Source organism: Gekko japonicus, unplaced genomic scaffold, assembly GCF_001447785.1.
Source record: "Gekko japonicus isolate JY-2015 unplaced genomic scaffold, Gekko_japonicus_V1.1 scaffold1923, whole genome shotgun sequence".
NCBI classification, from domain to species: Eukaryota; Metazoa; Chordata; class Lepidosauria; order Squamata; family Gekkonidae; genus Gekko; species Gekko japonicus.
The window spans coordinates 70976-91238 of NW_015167594.1; the positions used below are offsets into that span (position 1 = coordinate 70976).

General features: G+C 41.8%; 2 protein-coding genes across 2 annotated transcripts in view; one reads left to right on the forward strand and one right to left on the reverse strand.

Moving 5' to 3' along the window:
• Positions 1-1737, reverse strand: part of AK6 (adenylate kinase 6) — an 8966-nt gene extending 7229 nt beyond the window's left edge. The window contains exons 1-2 of the mRNA XM_015413968.1: positions 1663-1737; positions 1441-1533 (exon numbers count right to left, since the gene is read on the reverse strand). Of these exons, the coding sequence (XP_015269454.1) occupies positions 1441-1533; positions 1663-1690 (121 nt within the window). The 5' untranslated portion in view covers positions 1691-1737. The remainder of the gene's footprint in view (positions 1-1440; positions 1534-1662) is intronic.
• A 131-nt stretch (positions 1738-1868) lies between these two features.
• The window catches only part of RAD17 (RAD17 checkpoint clamp loader component), a 29694-nt gene continuing 11299 nt past the window's right edge, over positions 1869-20263 (forward strand). Inside the window, 12 exon segments of the mRNA XM_015413960.1 lie at positions 1869-2049; positions 7059-7144; positions 8496-8750; positions 10963-11046; positions 11659-11815; positions 11966-12096; positions 13815-13867; positions 14217-14342; positions 14431-14500; positions 15007-15118; positions 17718-17903; positions 18605-18615. Coding sequence (XP_015269446.1) covers positions 7064-7144; positions 8496-8750; positions 10963-11046; positions 11659-11815; positions 11966-12096; positions 13815-13867; positions 14217-14342; positions 14431-14500; positions 15007-15118; positions 17718-17903; positions 18605-18615 — 1266 coding nt within the window. The 5' untranslated portion in view covers positions 1869-2049; positions 7059-7063.

A 20263-nucleotide genomic window follows, 5' to 3' on the forward strand; every position in this document is an offset into this window, starting at 1 on the left:
GAGGCTCTTTAGGTCCTCTTCACTTTCTGCCATCAGAGTGGTATCGTCTGCATATCTGAGGTTATTGTTTTCCTCTATTACTTTGCATTGTTCATTCAGGAAGGCCTCCTTATCTCTCCTTGCTGTTCTCTGGAAATCTGCGTTCAGTTGGGTAAATCTTTCCTTTTCGCCTTTGCCTTTTGCTTTCCTTCTTTCCTCTGCTATTTGTAAAGCCTCATCAGAAAGCCACTTTGCTTTCTTGCATTTCTTTTTCTTTGGGATGGTGGTGATTGCTGCCTCCTGTACAATGTCACGAACCTCCGTCCATAGTTCTTCAGGCACTCTATCTATCAAATCTAGACCCTTGAATCTATTCTTCACCTCTACTGTATATTCTGCAGTAGAGGTACCTATTTATCTACTTGCAATTTCTTGCTTTTGAACTGCTAGGTCGGCAGGAGCTGGGGCCAGAGACAGGAGCTCACTCCATCATGTGGCACTAGGGTTTCGAACTGCTGAACTGCAGACTTCTGGTCTGCAGTTCAGCAGCTTAACCTCTGAGCCACTGCAGCCCCACAACCATATTACATGTACTTTATTGAAGTTTAGTTTATTTACAAGTTTCATTTCAAACGCTTTATTAGCAAAAGACTGAACTATTGATAAAGCAATAAAGTTGACACAATGCTCTTACTTTTCCTTCTTAAATGCAAGTCAAGTAAGTAAGCTAAATTAGATCCAAATCTGTCAAAACAATTAAATTTGTGAGAAGCTGGTCTGTAATATCAAAGTTACAGGATAAAAACTGGTAGCAAACTCTTTGACATGACTGGTCTATCATCACAATATACTGTTTTCGTATTACAGAAAAAATTGGACTAGGGACACGGCAAGCTGCCACAGAGAACAAGCTTGGTAAAGATTTCTAGAAACATAGATAATTTTTCAAATATGGGTGCATCATTGCTGTACACAAGGGCATTACAATACTGGCCATTTTATTCTCAGTCCCTTTTCTAGTAATTCCCAGCAAGGAGTTTGGCTTTTTCACTGCTGCCACATACTGAATCAACGTTTTCACTGCGCTATCCACTACAACCAAAAGATCTCTTCCCTTGTCAAACTCAGCATGTTCAGCATCCATCAACATATATTTAAAGTTGGAATGTTTTTTTGTTCCAGTGTGCATTACCTTATCAACACTTAGCATGCTGTTGCCCATTTAGAGAAATCCTCCTGTAGCTCTTCACAATTTGCCTTGCTTTTCACCATCCTGAATAACTTGGGATCATTCACAAACTTGACCACTATGCTACTCATCCCCAATTCCAGATCATTTATATACAAATACAACCAGTTCTAACACAGCTGTTATTAAAAGGCAGTTTTTATTAAAGGAACATGACTAACGCAGCACATTCTTCCCCATATATAATTCAGCTTACATTTCGGAAAACCTACCTTCTTTGGCCAAATCACCAACATTAACGTAAACCAAATTTGTTTTTGCAGCAAGCTCTTTACCTAGTGTGGTTTTCCCAACACCTGGGGTACCTAGAAAGAACACGACAAAAAGAAACACCAGTTACTAATAGCAATAACATGCAACTCACCTAAAGATGATTCGTGCCTAAGTTCAAGTACAGCGCATTTTAAACACACACATATCCCCCTTCTTCTTACCACTAAGCAAAATATTAGGTCTCCTCATAGTCACTTCCCTGACTGGTCCTGGGTCCAGAAAGTTGTCACAGAGAAAACACGTGCGAGTTCTCTGAAAGGGCTTTCACCATCCCTGCTGAAGCGGGCGCGTAGTAAAGACGTCACCAGTCTCTACTCTTCCTTTCCCCCTTCGATGCGTAGGCACTCTCTGTGGGTTGAGAGTCATATAAGGTTTGGGGGAGGGCCTTTCTTCTAAGTTTTTCGGTCATCTTTGAGCGATGTCCGGGGGCCTGAATGAAACAGTGGATATTATTGCGGGCGGCTCGTGAACCGCTAAGGGCCGAGTTGTGAAGGAGGTCCCCCCTCCCTGGAGATAGAAGTGCCCTAAAAAAGGAGTGGGAAGAAAAGGTATTTTCCATTATAATTTAACAGAATAGATGGGTTGGGCCACAGTTGTCGCGTAGAGGAAAAATGCGAGTATCATCGAAGGAGCAGCGCTTGCAAGGTGTCGGAGCCTCACACAGATAGAGCCGCTCCGCTTTGGTCGCTGACAGTGTTTCTCACATACCTGGTCGGTCTTAATTTATGTGCAGTGCAATCCTAAGTATATTTACCCCCTGAGCTCTAATGCACACCTAGTAGGCTTGCTTAACATTGCAGCCTCAGTGTCATTTCTTTACAAAGTGTTTGTTGCTTTCCCTGCTCGTGTAGCTGAGCCCGGCTTATAAAAGAGAAAGACCTTAGAAAGACGACCAATCACGTTCTCCCAGTGCTGTAAGGTCTCTCCTTACTTCATTCCCCACCCCGGTTTGGACGGGCTAGACAATTCTGGAAAACTCTGTGTGTTCCATTATTTTAAGCATATTTTGGGGGAGTGCACTTTTTACATTTTGTGTAATCTGTGGTGAAGGTGTTGTAATTCTTTAATCTTTTGTTTTAACCTTGTTACATTTCTGTCGGAAAATGTGCAAATTATCCCACATTTATTTTGAATCTCTACAGTTTCTTAGAAATTGTCATATTTGCTAGCAATATTTAGTGGGTAAAAAAGTTTCTGTGGTTATATGAGAAGCTCCAAGAGGACCTCCACAAATTGGGTGAGTGGGTGACAGTGTGGCAACTCAAGTTCAATGTTGGTAAGTGTAAGGTGATGCACAATGCGACAAAAAAACCCAACTTCAAGTAATGGGGTCTGAACTTGCTGAGACAGAGGGGAAAAACCTGGGGTCCTAGTGGATAACTCAATGAAAGTGTCAACCCAGTGTGCTGCAGTGGTAAAAAGGGCAAACTCTATGTTAAGGATTATTAAGAGAGGAATTGGGAATAAAATGGCTGATACTGTAAAAGATCTATGGTGCGGCCTCATTTGGAATACTGTGTACAGTTCTGGTCCCTATATCTTAAAAAGGACATTGCAGAGCTGGGAAAAGTGCAGAGGAGGGCAACCAAGATGATACGGGGGTTGGAGCACTTTCCCTATGAGGAAAGGCTGAAGAGTCTGAGACTTTTCAGTTTAGAAAAGAGATGACTAAGGGGGGACATGATAGAGGTTTATAAAATTACTAGGAGTAAGGCCTGTTGTGGGAAGAAATACAACAAGCTCTAGAAAGAGGTTCCAGGTGAGGGTCCAGGCCGTGGCTGGTGGTGCAGCAGAGGGAAGGGAAAAATAGAGGGAGGCAAGCCATGTTTATTTCCTTCTGCTTACCTATAAGGCAGGGCTGTCTCAAGCCATTTTGCTGCCCAAGTGGGCAGTATGGGAGGACAGCTGCATGGTAACAGGTATGGTTCCCTCCACCCCGACTTATGTTGATTTGGGGCTATGGTTCCTTCCACCTCGACTTATTTTGATTTGGGGCTATACAGCGGCAGCTAAGGTAGAAAAGAAGAAGAAGAAGAGATTGGATTTATACCCCGCCCTTCACTACCCAAAGGAGTCTCAGAGCAGCTTAGAATTCCCTTCCCCACAACAGACACCATGTGAGGTAGGTGGGGCTGAGAGAGCTCTCTCAAGAATTGTCCTTGAGAGAACAGCTCTGAAAGAATTTATGACTGACACAAGGTCACACCAGCAGCTGCATGTGGAGGAATGGGAAATCAAACCTAGTTCTCCCAGATTAGAGTCTGCGCTCTTAACCACTACACCAAACCGGCAGTTCTTCTATGCTATGTTTTCTGGATTTCAAAGGTCTGGAAAGTGGTTCCGTAGTCAGTTACAGGGTTGCCAACTCTGGGTTGGGAAAATACCTGTAGATTTGAAGGGTAGACCCTGGGGTGGGGAGGGACTTCAGCAGGGTAAAATGCCATAGAGTCCACTGCCCAAAGCAGCCATTTTCTCCAGGAGAAGTGATCTTGGAGATCTCCAGGTGCCGCCCGGAGGTTGGCAACAGTTAAAGGAGGGCCAGGTTTGTTGAAGGACTTTAGTGAGGTATAATGCCATAGAGCTCATCCTCCAAATCAACCATTTCTCCATGGGGATTGATCTCTGTAGTCTGGAGATTAATTGTAATTCAGAGAGCTGTCCATGTCTTCCCTTTCCCCCCAACCCCTTTCAATTCCAAAGCTGCTTCCCATTTAACACTTTAACTGATTAACAGTTTAACTGACTCCCTACTAATGCCCCACAGCCTCTTGGGACTCCCAGCTTTGGAGTTGTAGTTCTAATTCCATTTGTTATGGTTGCAGTAAGGCCAACTGAGAACTACAACTCCCAAGGTGCAATGTATCAAAAGTGGGAATGTAAGAATGGAGGAGACGGCGGCACAGGCCAATAAGACACCAAGGCAGCTTTCCCAGTGGCCAGTGGGAGAATAGGTGAGTCGTTGCCAGCACGGCTTGCCTTTTATATGTATAATAATGCATGGGGTGGAGAGAATACTAGAACTCGAGGGCATCCAATGAAGCTGATGGGCAGTAGGTTCAGGACAGACAAAAGGAAATTCTATACAGAGAGTGATTAAAATATGGAATTTGCTGCCAGAGAAAGAAGTGATGGCCACAGGAATAAACAGTTGTGAAAGGGGATTAGATAGATTTATGGGGGATAAGTCAATCAGTGGCTACTAGCCATGGTGACTGAGGGGAACCTCCACATTTAGAGAGGCACTCTGAATCCCAGAGCCAGGAGGCAACATCAGGGAAAGGCCTCAGTCTCTATGTCCTGTTGGCAGTCCAGAGGAACTGATTGGCCACTGTGTGAGACAGGATGCTGGACTAGATGGACCATTGGTCTGATCCAGCAGGACTCTTCTTGTGTTCTTATGTGCGATGTCTTAGATATGAATTTGGAAACTTCTTCTCACAGTGGGTTTAGATGGAATCTTTAGCTGCTTGTATTAACAGCAACCTTAATTTGGAGGGAAGTCATGGCAGTTTTGGAATTACTTTAGGCTAATAAATTGAAGCTTAAACTGAACAAGACAGAAATGCTACTGGTGTACAGAATGTGTGAGCTGGGATTAAAGGTGTCACCTGTTCTGAAGGAGACTGCACTCCCCTTGAAGGAATAGGCCTGTAATTTTGGGGCGCTCTTAGACCCAGGCCTACTGCTGGAAAAACAGGTGATGGCTGTGGCCAGGAGTGTCTTTTATCAGCTTTGATTGGTTATCTGATTGCAGCATTTCCTGGGCAGACAAGACCTGGTTTAAATGATGCATGACCTGGTTTCATCTAGATTATATTACTGCAATGTACTCTATGTGAGGTTAGCCTTGAAAGGTGCTTGAAAACATCCTGGTGCAGACTGCTGCGGCCAAGATGTTGACTGGAGTGGAACTTGTTATCCAGGGAGACAAGTCTGTCAACTTCTGCTGCTGTCTTCTGCCAGCGGATCTTTTTGTTTCATCTGGCATTCCCTCAGTGATCCCTCCTTCCTGCCCTATGTTTTAATTGTTTTTATATCTTAGCTTTTATTTTAATTATGTGTTTTTGTGTGGTTTTAATGGTTTTTAAGACATGTTTTTATGATGTATGTTTTGAATCTGTTTGCCACCTTGGTGGCTCTCGTGAGGGAGGAAAGATGGGGTACAAATTTGTAAATAAATATATGAGAGATTGTTGGCAGTAAAATAACTGAAACATACTCCTAACTTGTGAATGTTTAACTACCAGAGGTCATTTTGGGGGGGAACGCGGGGGAACGCAGTTCTCCCGGGTGAGGTACGGGGGGCGGGTCACATGATGAAGCCCCGCCCCCTGCTTCCGGCCGCCCCGCTTCCGGCCCTCATTCAGCCAGGAGGAGGCAGGAGAAGAGGGAGGGTAAGTTGCTTCCTCCCTGCCTCTCCCCACCCCTGCCTGCCTGGGGCCAGGGAGGGCCTTCGCAGGGCTTCCTTGCACTCCCACCGGCCTTGCAGGTCCACCGCCGGGCCCCTCATGGGGCTCGGCAGTGGAGCTGCAAGGCCGGCAGTGGCGGCCGGGACCGTTGGGGGCGGGATGTGTGGCCTTATGACACACTTCCGGTGGTGTCAGGGGGTGTGGCATATGCTAATGAGTTATGCTAATGAGTTCCCCTAGCTCTTTTTCTACGAAATGACCCCTGTTAACTACTAATGTATTATTATTGCTTTCTTTTAAGTTGTACTGTACAACTTGTACACAGACTATAGATCCAGAAACCTGTTCGTGCAAATGTGTCACATTAATTTTAAAACCCTGACACAATACTCATGAAAGAATTTCCCTTTTAGCTCATGTGTTTTCTCCTCACTTAGGAAAGTACATACAATTCATCCTTAATTCAGCCATACAGTATGCCTCTTGTTTTGGGAAAGTAGCAGTTGTCTCCAAATGAGCAGAGCAATACAGCTCAGCTATTATTTTTTTGCCTCTCTGTGTCTCCATCTGGGTGCACTGTATTAAAGCTCTGTGGCAGCTAAATAGTCTTAAATAGCTGTTGTTGGAAGAGTACAAATTACAGCTGGGCAGGCAGCCAATAGAGGACTCCTCTGTGTTAGTATTGTGGCAACCTGAGTAGCCCAGACTAGCCTTGAGCTCTTCAGAACTTGAAAGCTAAGGAGTGCTGTCCATGGTTAGTATTTGTATGGGGGAACCACCAAGGACGACAAGGGTTGCTATGCTGAGGAAGGCAACAGCAAACCACCTCTGCTTGTTTCTAGTCTTGAAAACTCCATGAAGGGGTAAATGTAAGTCAGTTGCGACTTGGCAACAGATTATTATTATTATTATTACACAGGTGGAACAGTCTCTCTCCTCGACATACAGGACCATTTTTAAGGTTAGAAGAAAAGGAAATAAAACTTGCTTCATTGTGGGGGAAGGAGGACAGGTGGTATAGGCAAACAGAACAGGAGTTAGCTCTTCAGTAATTGTGTGCAAATCTGTTCAGGTTGATCTAAATGGTTTAAAACTTTAATCCTGCCAAGTTTATTTACAAAAGTATTTTTCTGCTTTTTTCTGTAAAGGATCAATGGTGATATGCTTCGGATGGAAACGGCAAAGATTGATGATGTCAAAGAAAACTTCCAAAAGAAAGGTCGCTTCAGCTAAAGTGGGTGATCATAACTTTAAAATATTAACAAAAGTCTTTGGACATGACTCTTCTGCGTACAGACATGTATGAGTGGACAGGGTTCGTGTCTTTTATGCTTATATAGACTGTGACCTGGTGTGACTGAATGGGTAGTACTTCACTGGCTGCTGAACTGTGACTTCTGAACATCACTCAGCTTGCATTTTGTAAAGGTGGGATAAAATGGCCAGTCTTGCTCAACTGATTTGAGGCTGTTGAAATTAGGGATCTACAGTGTGGCATACTGAGCTTACTTATGGTAAATAAGTTTGGTGCTAAATGAATATATTGACATTATATATTCGTGCTAAATGAATATATTGACATTAAATTGTCAAAGGATTGCAGAATGCTTTTATTCTAAATGTTCATAAATGGTTTCATGCATTTATATATTTATTTAATTTATACCCCCACATCCTTTTCCCACAAGGGACTTGGGGTGGTTGACAACATTATAAAGTACAATAAATACAAATATATATAAATGCAATAAATATAACAATTAAAACATCAATTTAACAACATATTTCTTGGAGGAGTCAAAAACATCTATCCAGTTCATACCATTAACCAAAGGCCACACAAAATGAAGCAGCCTTACATGCCCTATGGAATACTGGAAGATCTCACAGAGCATGAACTTCCCCAGGGAGCTGATTCCAGAGAGAAGGGGCAACCACTGATAATACCCTTGCCCTGGTGGTTGACAAGTAGGCAACTTGCGGGCCAGGCACTTGTAGAAGGCCTTGCAATGATGATAAGGAGGCAAGGGAGGGAGGTCATACTGGGGGAGGTGGTCCTGCTGCAGGTAAGATTTAGGACTTTTAGGTCAAAACCAGCACATTGAATTTGCTGACTGGAAGCCAGTGCAGGTGCCAAAGTATTGATGTTATATGTGCAAACCAGGGGGATGCAGTCAGCAATCTGGCAGTCTCATTTTGGACCTCCTGAAGCTGCCGAAGGTAGCACTATGCAGAGCACATTGCAGTAGTCTAATGTGGAGGTGACTGTCAGATGAATCACAGTGTCAGCAGAACAGATGGGGGCAGCTGGCGGGCTTGGGATAGGTGATAAAACACTGGAGATAATCAAGCCACACCCCACATCCATGTAAATGACAAGGTTTTTAAAATAGTTTTATGTTGATAACCCATTTTCTTGTATTTATGTGAAATGCCTAAATTTTTATTTGACAAAACAAATGTAGATGCTGAAAGGTACCTTTTTATTGGTGTTGTGGAGGATTATCAGGACCTGTAGCTAAGATGAGCAGTGCTGAAGTTACTAACATATAGTTTCTATGGTGAAATAATGTTTGCATTTTCAGGGGATTGACTGGGTGGAGCCATCTTTTACTGATTTCTGCAAGAATAAAAGTTCCTCATCTATTATCCTTCACAAGAAGACGCCCACAGAAACGAATCACCATCAGAAAAGAAAAGAGCATTTTTCTCTCCTAGAAAGTGGCAAGAGTGGGAGAAAAAAAGGGAAGCCTTCTTCTAGAGATGAGAGAGATCACGTTTCAAGACAAAATTGCAAAGAAATTGAACCATGGGTGGATAAATACAAACCAAAAACTCAGGTGAAATCCAGTTTCTAATTCCCTTTATTATAATAATTTTAAAAGTTGCATGTTGAAGCAGCAACGAAACTCCCAGCTTATGAAGAATATTGCAAGGATATTACTGGTAAGAAGAAAGTGTAGTGTTTTATGTCATGATCTAAGAGAACTTGGGGGGGGGGAACTTGATTGAAATCAATGGGACTGGATTCCAAGTAAATTATTACAAGTGGTTATCCCATTCCTCACACCTTCATTTCTCCCTTCACCCCCTACTACTCTAACACTTTTTTCCCCTTCTGCCCCCCCTTTCCTTAACTCTGTCTCTCCGCCATGCATGTTACTGCCTCTCTCTGCCACCTCATCATTCTTTGTTTTTCTGCCTCCCCACCTCACTCTTTCTCTTTCTGCCCCCCACCCCATCACTCTCTCTTTCTGCCTCCATCACTCTCCCAGCCTTCTGCCTGCTTTCTGCCCCACCCCACACAGCAGCAGCAGTGGTGGTGGCAGTGCTCCCAGCCACCCACCTGCTTCCTCTCCCCCTATAGCAGCAGTGGCAGCTCTACAGGAATCACAACAGATCTCCCAGCTACAGAGATCAATTCACCTTAGGGCTGCCAGCTCCAGGTTGGGAAATTCCTGGAGATCTTGGGGTGGAGCCTTGGGACAGTGAGACTTGGGGAGGGAAGCAGCCTCAACAGGGTATAATGCCATAGACTCAACCCTCAAAAGCAGCCATTTTATTCAGGGGAACTAATCTCTGTCACCTGGACAACAGTTGTAATTCTGGGTGATCTCCAGCCCTCACCTGGAAGCTGGCAATGGTAGTTCTCGTGGAGGAAATGGCTGGTTTGGAGGGTGGAGTCTATGGCATTATACCAGTCTGAAGTCTGCAAGCATGGCCTCTGTGAGGAAGTCCCTTATTCCTGAATATGTGGGGTTTGGTTTCTTTAACCTTTCACAGGCTGGAGCAGTCTTATTTTCCACTGACACTGACTGCCAGCCTCTGTTTCCCAGGAATACACACAGTTTGCTCTTCTGTCACAGACTAAGTCACTTATTGTCTCTGGGGCTTTTCTCTCTCTTTTTTATAGGATAGAGCTTAATGTTTAACTTAGATCCTGTCAGACACATGTAATTTGGAACAGTAAAACTGAAGATTTTATTTACAAAGACAGGCAGTCAGGGAAAATATGTACACAGGAAAAATTTGATGTTTGTGGATACATAGTTGCAGATGGTATATTTCAGCTTTCATTTAATTCCTTTATAAACAGTCAGTTCAGATGTTACAGTACAAAATACACTTTCACTCTCAACTCAACCCCTGTGCTGTTTTAGACTGCCAGTTTTTGGGTGGATCTCTCAGGTATTCTCCCCCTTCACAGAGAAACCTCTCCGCTGTGCCTTGTTTCAGATTTTGGACAGCCACTAGTCCAATAAACACTTCTGACACACACTAAAATCCACTAAACCGAACTCCCTCTCGAGCAGGGTATAAACTCTTAGTGAGATGAATGTGTATCATTTGTTTCACCACAAGGAGTTTATTTTTCTTTTAAGACTCCTTAGTTGTCACTGTAGTATATAATTACGTTTGGCTCTTCTCAGGTTCCCCTAATATTGGGATCTGTAGAGAAGGCTCATTTGCTCCTCGGACTCAGCAATGTTCAACCAGATTTCTCAGCCTCTTGGGACAGAATCAACTGCCTAAATACCAACTGCCGGTCTCAACTGCCAAAATCCAACCGTCAAGAAGGGTTTTTTTCATTAGAACCCTCCCCTGAGTTCTACATCAGGATTACATCATCCCTGCTAGTCACGTGACTGCAGGTGTCTCGTCTTGCAGGCTGATCCCAAGCCTGGAGTCCATCACAGCATCCCTCCTACACCCCCCACTTTACCAAGAATGGTCAGGTTTTACCAAGAATTGTGGTTTAAAAGCTACAGCTGGCTTCATATCCTGGACTCTGCTGAAAATGAAGTTGTCATCACACATTGGGGCTCTCCTAGGCCTGATCTCAATCAATTTCAGGTGATGTCTGGGTGAATCTCAGCTTGCTAGACTCCAGTCTAAACTGCTCCACATGTATTAGGAACCCTGAATCTCTATGAACAGAAAAATCTTTATTTTAAAATTCAGTGCCTTTTGAAAGGTTTATATTATATTTTACTATGCAATTTTGTATTTTAATCAGATGTGCATACTTCTGATGTTTTTCTTCCTCATTAGAATGAGCTTGCTGTACACAAGAAGAAAATTGAAGAAGTTGAAGTCTGGTTAAAAGCCCAAGTATTTCAAAGGCAAACCAAGCAGGTAGCAGCTGATTTTTTCTTTAAACCTGCAAATGTTTGTTCTGAAGGCTTTGTATTTTGTATACGTTATGTCATAGATTCCTACCTGTTAAAATAAAACAGGTTTTATTTGGATAAATAGTTCCTCTCAAAGAGTTTGGAAGCAAAGTCAGAAATGAGTCATGGGAATAGCAAAATTCAGTATATTTTAATTTTGTTGCATTGTTGTTACATAGGACAATAATGTGATAACCGACGTGTATAAATGTAGCACAGTGATCTGCAGGGAATTAATAGAAGAGAATGAGTGAATGGAGTGTGTATATTGAAAACAATACTAATATGACCTTCATGTTGTCTAAGATGCTACTGAGAAAAATTCATTGTTTAATTACTTTTCTCCCCAACTCCCCTTAAACAGCTGGACATGCTTTTCTGCATTTGCATTTTCATAATGCAAAGATAGGGAGTGGTTTCTTGGAACCAAAAGACAAAAGATCACTTACATAGACCAGTTACTCTAGTGTCACAGGCAGCAGAGAGATTTACTGGGTTGGATCCTAAAGTGTACTTCTTTATACATACGGTATTTTCCACTCATAAAATGGCAAATTGGTATGGTGTTTTATTGTAGGGTGGCTCTGTTTTATTATTAACCGGTCCCTCAGGCTGTGGAAAGTCTGCAACTTTGGAAATACTAGCTAAAGACCTTGGCATTCAAGTGCAGGAATGGATAAACCCTGTATTAATGGACTTCAGGAAAGACAACTTCCAAGATGCTTTGAACAAAGGTAAAGCTTAAAGAATATTAAATATGTTTATATAGTATCTTACTTGCAAGTGTTCAAGAAGGCTTGCTTCAATCATAAACTCCAGTTAACAGATACAAAATACAATGATAAAAGTAACAACACAGAAGAAAACTAACCTGTTTTAATCAGATTTTCAGGTATTGCCATATGAGAGCCAAACATCTCTCTTTCAAGAGTTTCTACTAAGAGCAAACAAATATACCAAGCTTCAGATGGTTGGTGACATCATGAAAACAGATAAAAGACTTATTCTTGTAGAAGTAAGTAGAAATGGTTAAGCTCAACCAATGGTGTTTCTCTGTTTAATTATTTAAATTCTGTCCTTCATTTCCTATTTGTAAGTACTACTGAAATTGATGAAGGAAGCTTTTGCTTTTTAAAATGAATGTTTCTGTAATCATATTAGATGTTATTATCTAATTGTAGACCAGACCACCCACACACCTTGGTTTTCAGGGCTGAATATTTTAAACTTTACTCACTTTTTTTCTTAAATCGACTTTAAAAAATTCAGTTTAATTTCACCTTGAAAATGTCAGATCCTTATCTAATGGTGTGTATTAGATCTCTGTTTTCCTTTCACTGTACAGTGCTTTACTTTGCCCTAAGGCATTCATGATGATAATCCATTCATGATAATCCATTCATAATAATTTGACTGAAATTAATTTGGCTCGAGTCTAGGACAGATCCATCTTGTGTCTAGCCACCATGGCCAGGATCCAAGGGCCAGGATCCATCATCAATATATCTAATTATTAACTAGGCCCCATCTGTGGATGCTTAAGTCTGGAGACTGGGGCCATATATAGACAAGATATTTCTGCAAACTAAAGAAAAAATTGAAATTTTAAAAAACTTTCCAAAATGATAGAAGCAGCACCTGTAGCTTTAAGAAATGAATGCTCTTTGTGGCCATGGCCAGCCTTCAAGCCTTGGTTTTTGTCAGAAAGCAGGAGGGGACAGGGTGCTGTCCATGGTTATTTTGGCCTTTGGGGGCGGACTTATTAGGTCCAGGCCTGCCAGCAACCATGAGGCCACTTACTGTAATTCATGTTGTATGCATGACTCCACAGGCCCAGCAGCACTCCACAAAAAACAGTGAGGTGAAGTAGTTAAGAGTCTCAGCTGAAGATCTGAGAGACCAAGACTACAATTTCCACTCTGCTGTGGAAGCAGAGTGTCTTTGACCAGTCATACAGTGTCAGCCTAACCTACCTCACATGATTGTTAGGATAAAGTGTAGGACAGGAGAGTGATGTAAGCTGCTTTGGATGCTATCGTGGATAATGGGGGGGGGGAAATAAAAGAAGTAAATAAATAATAAATAGCTGGAAATTGGGGGTAGATTAAAAATTGGTGGGTGGGAAGGTGAGAAGGAAGCAGAGAAAGCTGAAGACATGCGTGCTGCTAGGAAGGAAAGAGGAAATCATAAATGAGCCTCCCCCAGGGGCCTAGCCGGCATGCTACAGCTGAGTCCACCTGGAACCATACAACCGGGTATGACACAATGACTGGCACTGTGCAACTCAGCAAGGGTTTTCCTGGGGATAGGCTGCCAGAGGGAAGGAAAAGCTGAAGATGGGGAGCAGATAACCATAGGTTGGCTGGTAGATGGGAAGGAGAGAAGGAAGCAAGAAAAGTGGTTCACTTGCATGTACTTAAGCTGTTTCTCGGTTCCTGAGTGGGTTTTGGACTTGGGTTACCAAATAGCATCTCCTGCATCGTCCTGTACAGCAAACAACTCTTGAAACTGAGGATAATTTCAGAGCATAGTAATACAGCATGGGCCCACTAGCCACTCTGAAATTCTTAGCTTCAACATAAGTAGTTCTTTAAATCTTGGCTTATTTATCCACATATGTCTAAATGTAAAATCAAACGAGTATGTGAACCATTGTAATTTTGATAGAAGATTGGCCAGTGTACTAATGCACAAAGTTTGCTAAAATAACCATATTGTATTGCTTTTCAACAGGATGTGCCAAACCATTTTTATCGTTATCCTAGCAGTTTACACGAAATTCTGAGGTGAGTGTAAAGGAGCTCATATTGATAGCATGGGAGGGGGAGGCAGATTGACAGTGTAATCCTGAACAGTTTACACCCTTCCAAACCCTTCTAAACTTCAGTGGACTTAGCAGAGTGTAACTCTGCTTAGGACTGCACTGTAAGACTTCAGTTCTCTGTCTCCAGAACAGCCTGCTCTCCAGGGCTACTCCAGTCTTCTGCTTTTGAGCTGGTAACTGGGATAGAGCAGCACATTATATGGCTCGGTAGTAGCAGGATTTGACACAAGACTCTCCAGTTACTGATTTCCTGTTGTTCAGGCTCTTAAATCTGAGTGCAACTCTCTGTAACTTTTTATTTTCCATCCTAGGACGTTTGTGCAGACAAGCAGATGCCCTCTTGTGTTTATTATATCAGATGGTGCAAGTGCAGCCAGCAGTCAAAGATCTCTCTTCCCAAAAGAGATTCATGAAGAGCTACATATAGCGAATATTAGGTAAAAAGGTCGTTAACTGTATTGATCATAATAAAAGATTTTACTATGAAATTAATCTTGACCATTTCTTCTTACCTATTTTTTTTAGTTTTAACCCAGTGGCTCCAACAATTATGCTGAAAGTTCTAAACCGAATAACTACAATAGAGGCAAATACGGTAAGATAAAATTTAAAAGCTCTATTGTATTGATAGTGTGAAAATCTGGGGAAAGTCTATATCTGAATTGGAAAAGTTATTATTGTACTCCTTCTGAAAATGGCCAAAACAAAATGTCAGGTTTGCTGATGTACAGGCTCTGATGAATAAATCTGTGGATTATTTGATGTATATATACAGCCTTCATAGCTGTTTTGCTGTCAGGGCTGCTGTGTATGGCCCATGGAGATATATATGGAATTGTGAAACACTATTGCAGAAGGAAGTCTTTGTACATAGATTCAGTGTTCATTTGACACGACAGAGTGGACTCTTTTATGTGGGGAAATACCAGAAGTCTGACTTTTTGGAAAGCACATATCCTTAAAGACTTAAAGCTATAGTAATCACATGAAGACTTATAGGATTGTTAGTGATAAAAGTTGACCCTCCACAAACTAGCTGCACTGAATCTCGACTAGTAGTACAGTTTTGATGATTATGCAAACTAAACCTTTTCCTTGTAGAATGGAGAAAAATTTGATGTCCCAGACAAGTCCTCAATGGAATTGATTTGCAAAGGATGTTCAGGTGATATTAGAAGTGCAATAAACAGTCTTCAGTTTTCTTCTTTGAAAGGTAAATGTAGAATTTTCCAGCCAAAGTATGTCTGCCCTCTCACAGGACAGTTTTGTTTCAATGCTGGTTGAGTAGTCTTTCAGCTAGTATAATAATAAGCAATTGGAATGAAATAAGATCTTATTATACATGGAGTTTAATGTAATGGAGTTGTAATCCAAGTTTGAAAAAATACAAGAGGAACTGCTATGCTAGAGCATTCTCTCCTCCTTCTGAACAGATCATCCATGCTGTCATCTCAAACAGTGCTGGTACTTGCCTTTTCTCTCAACCAGATCATCAACATTGACAGAAAGGACAGTTTAGATCAGTAGTGTTCGTATGTAATGCAGTAACATCACCACATGTGGGAAGCAAAATTCTTTCTACTCACAAAATTCTCTGACTAGCTTGATATAAAACTGGTGAGAGCTTGGTCTTAGTGTGTTTTTCAGTGCACTTTCTTTATGCTAGTTAGGGTATCAAAACATAGTTGTGGGAACACGACTGAATTCTTTTGACTAATAATTAGCTTATTGTTTGACAAAACGTTGTTTTTGGAATCTATGAAGAAGCAGTTCTTTTACTCTTTTGTGGTGTTACTGTTTATAAGTGTCTTCACAATAAAATTTTGGACTTCCAATATGTGGGTAGAACCCGTTAGTATTCTCTCTAAATTGTTGCTGCATGCTATTTCATAGTTCTATCTGATTGAAGGTGCTGTGAACTGGTATGAACTGTCCCCAGCTGGAAAAGGTGGTGAAAGTTCTTGAGAAAATCTTGTTATTTTCCTGGTACAGAGAAACAAAGCAGAGATAATTGTTTTCTATTTCCATTTCCCTATAATTGAGTGCTATTAGGAGTATATATATATAAAATTGATTAGAAAGGAAAGAAGATGTGAGAAGGCCTTCTGTATTAAATTACTTTGCCAACGTCAGGTTCAAAAAAAGCAGCAGCAGATTAAGGGGTAAAAGAACAGATTTGTGGAGCTATTCTTCTATGGAGCTGAAACATGAGGGAACAAGTTGCAAGCTTGCAGACCGAAGTACATACTATAAATTACTGGATTAGTAAAACATTTGAATGTATAATTAATTAAAAATGGCACTCAGACTTAATTGTTCTAATAATAGAGTGTATTCATTTATCCCAGGGGAGGGCGGGATATAAATCAAATCAATTAAAAATGTTTCTATTTAGTATCGGTTAGTTGTGAGTCGGGATGGGCATGAACCAGGAAAATGTGGTTCAGTTCATGATGTGCTCCATTTGCGAATCATGGGCCGTCATGAATTTTTAGCCTCCTCATAAACCAGTTCAACTTGTGAGGTGTAGAACCCTCCCCCCCCCCAGCATGCTAGAAACACCTAACTTGCAGGGGATCTCTGGCTGACTCTCCTCTACCTGCCCTCCATGTTTGGTGAGAGTTGGATTTACAGGGTCCAAGCTACAGCCTCCCAAAGAAGGTGCCCCCAGGAGAAATGACAGGTGGTCATTTTGACAGGTGTAGGTTCAGGAGTGTATAGAACGGATCCTGTGTAAGCTAGAGACACTAAATTTTGAGAGCATGTAAAGGAGCATCCGGGGGGGATCTGCTGTAAGTTTTGGTGTCTCTAGCTTGCACAGGATCCGTTCTGTACGCTCCTGAACCTGCACCTATCAAAATGACTGAGGTTCAGGAGTTTATAGAACAGATGTTGTGCAAGCTACAGAGATCAAAGTCACAGGGGACGTTCCCCGGATGCTCTTTTACATGCCAAGTTGTTGCTTTGAAGTTCTGTAAACATTTTGATTGTGCTGAGACAGTCTGGGAATGTCTCCACTCACAAACCCACACAAACCTCCAGGAACAGCTTGAAAGTTCGTGGAAAATTCTTGCCAGGTGACTTTGTGAAGCATGAACCGGCCAAAATTCATCATGAGCTTTAGTTTGTGAACCAGTTTGTGCCCATTCCTAGTTGTGAGTAAATTTGACTTTCAGTTTTGACAAAATACTGGCTCAAACACTTTCTCTCAGCCTAACCTAACTCACAGGATTGTCGGGATAATAAAACTGGAAAGGAAATGCATATGCTGCCTTTAGCTCCTTGGGGGAAAGGCAGGATAAAAGTCAAATAGTTTGGTGATTTATTTTATTTGTTTATTTATAGTCTGCCTTTCTTACTAAGAATCAAGGTAGATCACGGAATTAAAACAATGCAATAACAACAGTATAACACATATAAACTGAATTACAAAATTGGAGATTAGTGCACAAAAAACAGCATTATGTATTTTATAGACTACATTCACATTAGACATTGTTTCTTTTCAATAAAGTGTTCATCTTCTACATAACTGAATTATCCATAGATTGTTTTGCATGAAGGTTTTCATAACAACACTGTGACACCTTAGTACTTAATAAAACATTAGGATTGTTCACAGTGTTACTATGTTATGACTCATTTATTTTATTTTTTAATATTCTTAAGATTTACCTTCATTTCCCCACATTATAGAACATAATAAATCTGATAATAAAGGGTTGAAGTTCTTTGTAGCTAATCTTAGTGCTTTCTTAAATAGAAAAATACACTATCTAATTCATCATATTGCTGGTTTTTTAAATTGCTAGAGTGTCCATTGAAGAACAACTTGTGGTCACAGAGAAAAGGAAATTCTACATCAAAATGTGATTTATTATCTAAAGTGAAAAAGAAATTTGGTAACTCTTTAGAAGGCCAGGAGATACAGGCTGTCGGTGGCAAAGATGCATCCATCTTCCTTTTCCATGCTTTGGGGAAAATACTTTACTGCAAAAGTAAGGAAACTGTGACTTATTGATCTTTGTTCTGGAGTGGAAGAAAAAAATCCTTATGTAATTTGTTCTTAATAATTTCCGCCTGTGCTTGGAGCTTAATTAACTTGCTACATTGATTACAGTAATACAACAAGAAGATGCATCAGTGTATCAATTTCAGTTGTTTATTCTAATATGATGGTTACATTGATGTTTTCTTGAATATCATATGCATATGAAAAAGTTTTTATTTATTTGGAATTGCACTGTATTGTTTTTGCAGTCTCAAGCAGTTTATAGCTTTTTAAGAAAGTGTATGTCATTTAGATAGTTTCAGTGGGTAGCCATTCTGGTCTGCAGTGGATCAGCTAGACTCAAGTCCAAAAGCACCTTAGAGACCAGTATGAGCTCCCTTTGTCAGATATGACCTGGAATGGAGTTCTTATATCCCAGTCAGAAATTGGGAGGGGTGTTGCAAAGAAGGAACTCAGGATGCGGAGGTAAATATCCTTGAGTTTCTTCTTTGCAACACCCCTCCCACCATCTGACTGGGATATAAGTCCATAGAGTTCTCCATTCCAGCTAATATTTGACGAAGGGAGCTTGACTCTCAAAAGCTCATATCCCAAAAATCTTGTTGGTCTCTAAGGCGCTATTGGACTCTAATCTAGCTGCTCATCTGTCATTTAGTACCTCTATTTATCTTTCCGTTACTTCCAAAGGAATGGTGGTGGTAAGTGCCACCAAGTTGCACTTCTGGTGACCCCTGTAGGGTTTTCAAGGCAAGAGACTAACACAGGTGGTTTGCCATTGCCTGCCTCTGCATAGCAACCATAGACATTAATCGGTGGTCTCCCATCCAAGTAGTAACCAGGGCTGACCCTGCTTAGATTCTGATGAGATTGGGCTAGGATGGGCCATCTGAGTCAAGACTCCAAGATGAATATCTTTCTGTTAATTTCTTCAGCTCCTCTCATAAAACCCAAGTGTTCTGTCTAGTTTTATCCTGGCCACTTTATAGAGTTGGGGACAAATTATTAGCAGATTAATTCATTGCTCAGCAGTGAAATGGGACTTTTCTGCTCTCTACATGGTTTACATGATTTATCTAATTAGAGGGGAATATGCAATGATCCACTTCTCCCAACTTAAAGAACAGAAATTTTAAATTATTATTTGTGAAGCTGGTAAACAGTCAAAAACCTTGGGTAAATGGAATTGTGGGAAAACATCACCAAAATCTGGAAACAGCCTTTTTGAAATAGGACAACACACTATTGTGTGAATGAACTGTATACTTTATTTTTTATTTATTATCAAATTTATCCCCCGCCCTCCCCGCAAAGTGGGCTCAGGGCAGCTTCTATAAAAACATAAATACAATAAAATTACACAATATTCAACCACTCAAATAAAAACAATATAAATACAAAGTGCTGGCAGCAGTTAAAAATTAACCTAGATGGTATATTGTCAGAGTAAATTTCCACTGCCCAGATGTTCCACAATGTTTCTGCTCATAATCAGCTGGATGTTGAATCCACAGACCAGAGCTCTGTAGTAACGACCTGCAATAGCGGCCTGCAGTAGCATTGGCCCCTAATTAAATGCCTGGCGGAAGAGCTCTGTCTTGCAGGCCCTGCGGAACTGCAAAAGGTCCTGCAGGGCCCTGATCTCCTCCGGGAGCTTGTTCCACCAGGTAGGGGCTGCCACTGAAAAGGCTCCGGCTCTGGTAATAGCTAGCTTGGCCTCCCTCGGGCCAGGGAGGGTCGATTAATTTTGAGACCCAGACTGTAGTGCTCTCTGGGGTATATACGAGGAAAGGCGGTCCCGTAGGTATGTCGGACCCTGGCCATATAGGGCTTTAAAGAACCAGCACCTTGAAGCGGATTCGGTATGCTATTGGCAGCCAGTGCAGTGTCCTTAGCACAGGCTGTATATCCTCCCATCTAGGGAGACCCATCAACAGCCTGGCTGTGGCATTCTGCACCAGCTGCAGCTTCCGGATCCGCGACAAGGGCAGCCCCATGTAGTGAGCATTACAGTAGTCTAGTCTCGAGGTAACCATCGCATGGATCACTGTGGCCAGGTCAGTGCGGTCAAGGAAGGGAACCAACTGCCTAATCAGCCTAAGGTGATAGAAGGCCGACTTAGTAGTGGCCGCTACCTGGGCCTCCATAGTAAGGGAGGGATCCAGGAGCACACCCAGACTCCGAACCTCCAGCACTGGCACCAATGGAGCCCCCCCGAAGGTCAGAAGTGGGATCCTCACCCCCGAACCGCCCCGACTCAGGCGCAGGACCTCTGTCTTCGCTGGATTCAGCTTCAACCGACTCAGTCTAAGCCAACCAGCCACAGCCTGCAAAGCCCAGTCCAGATCT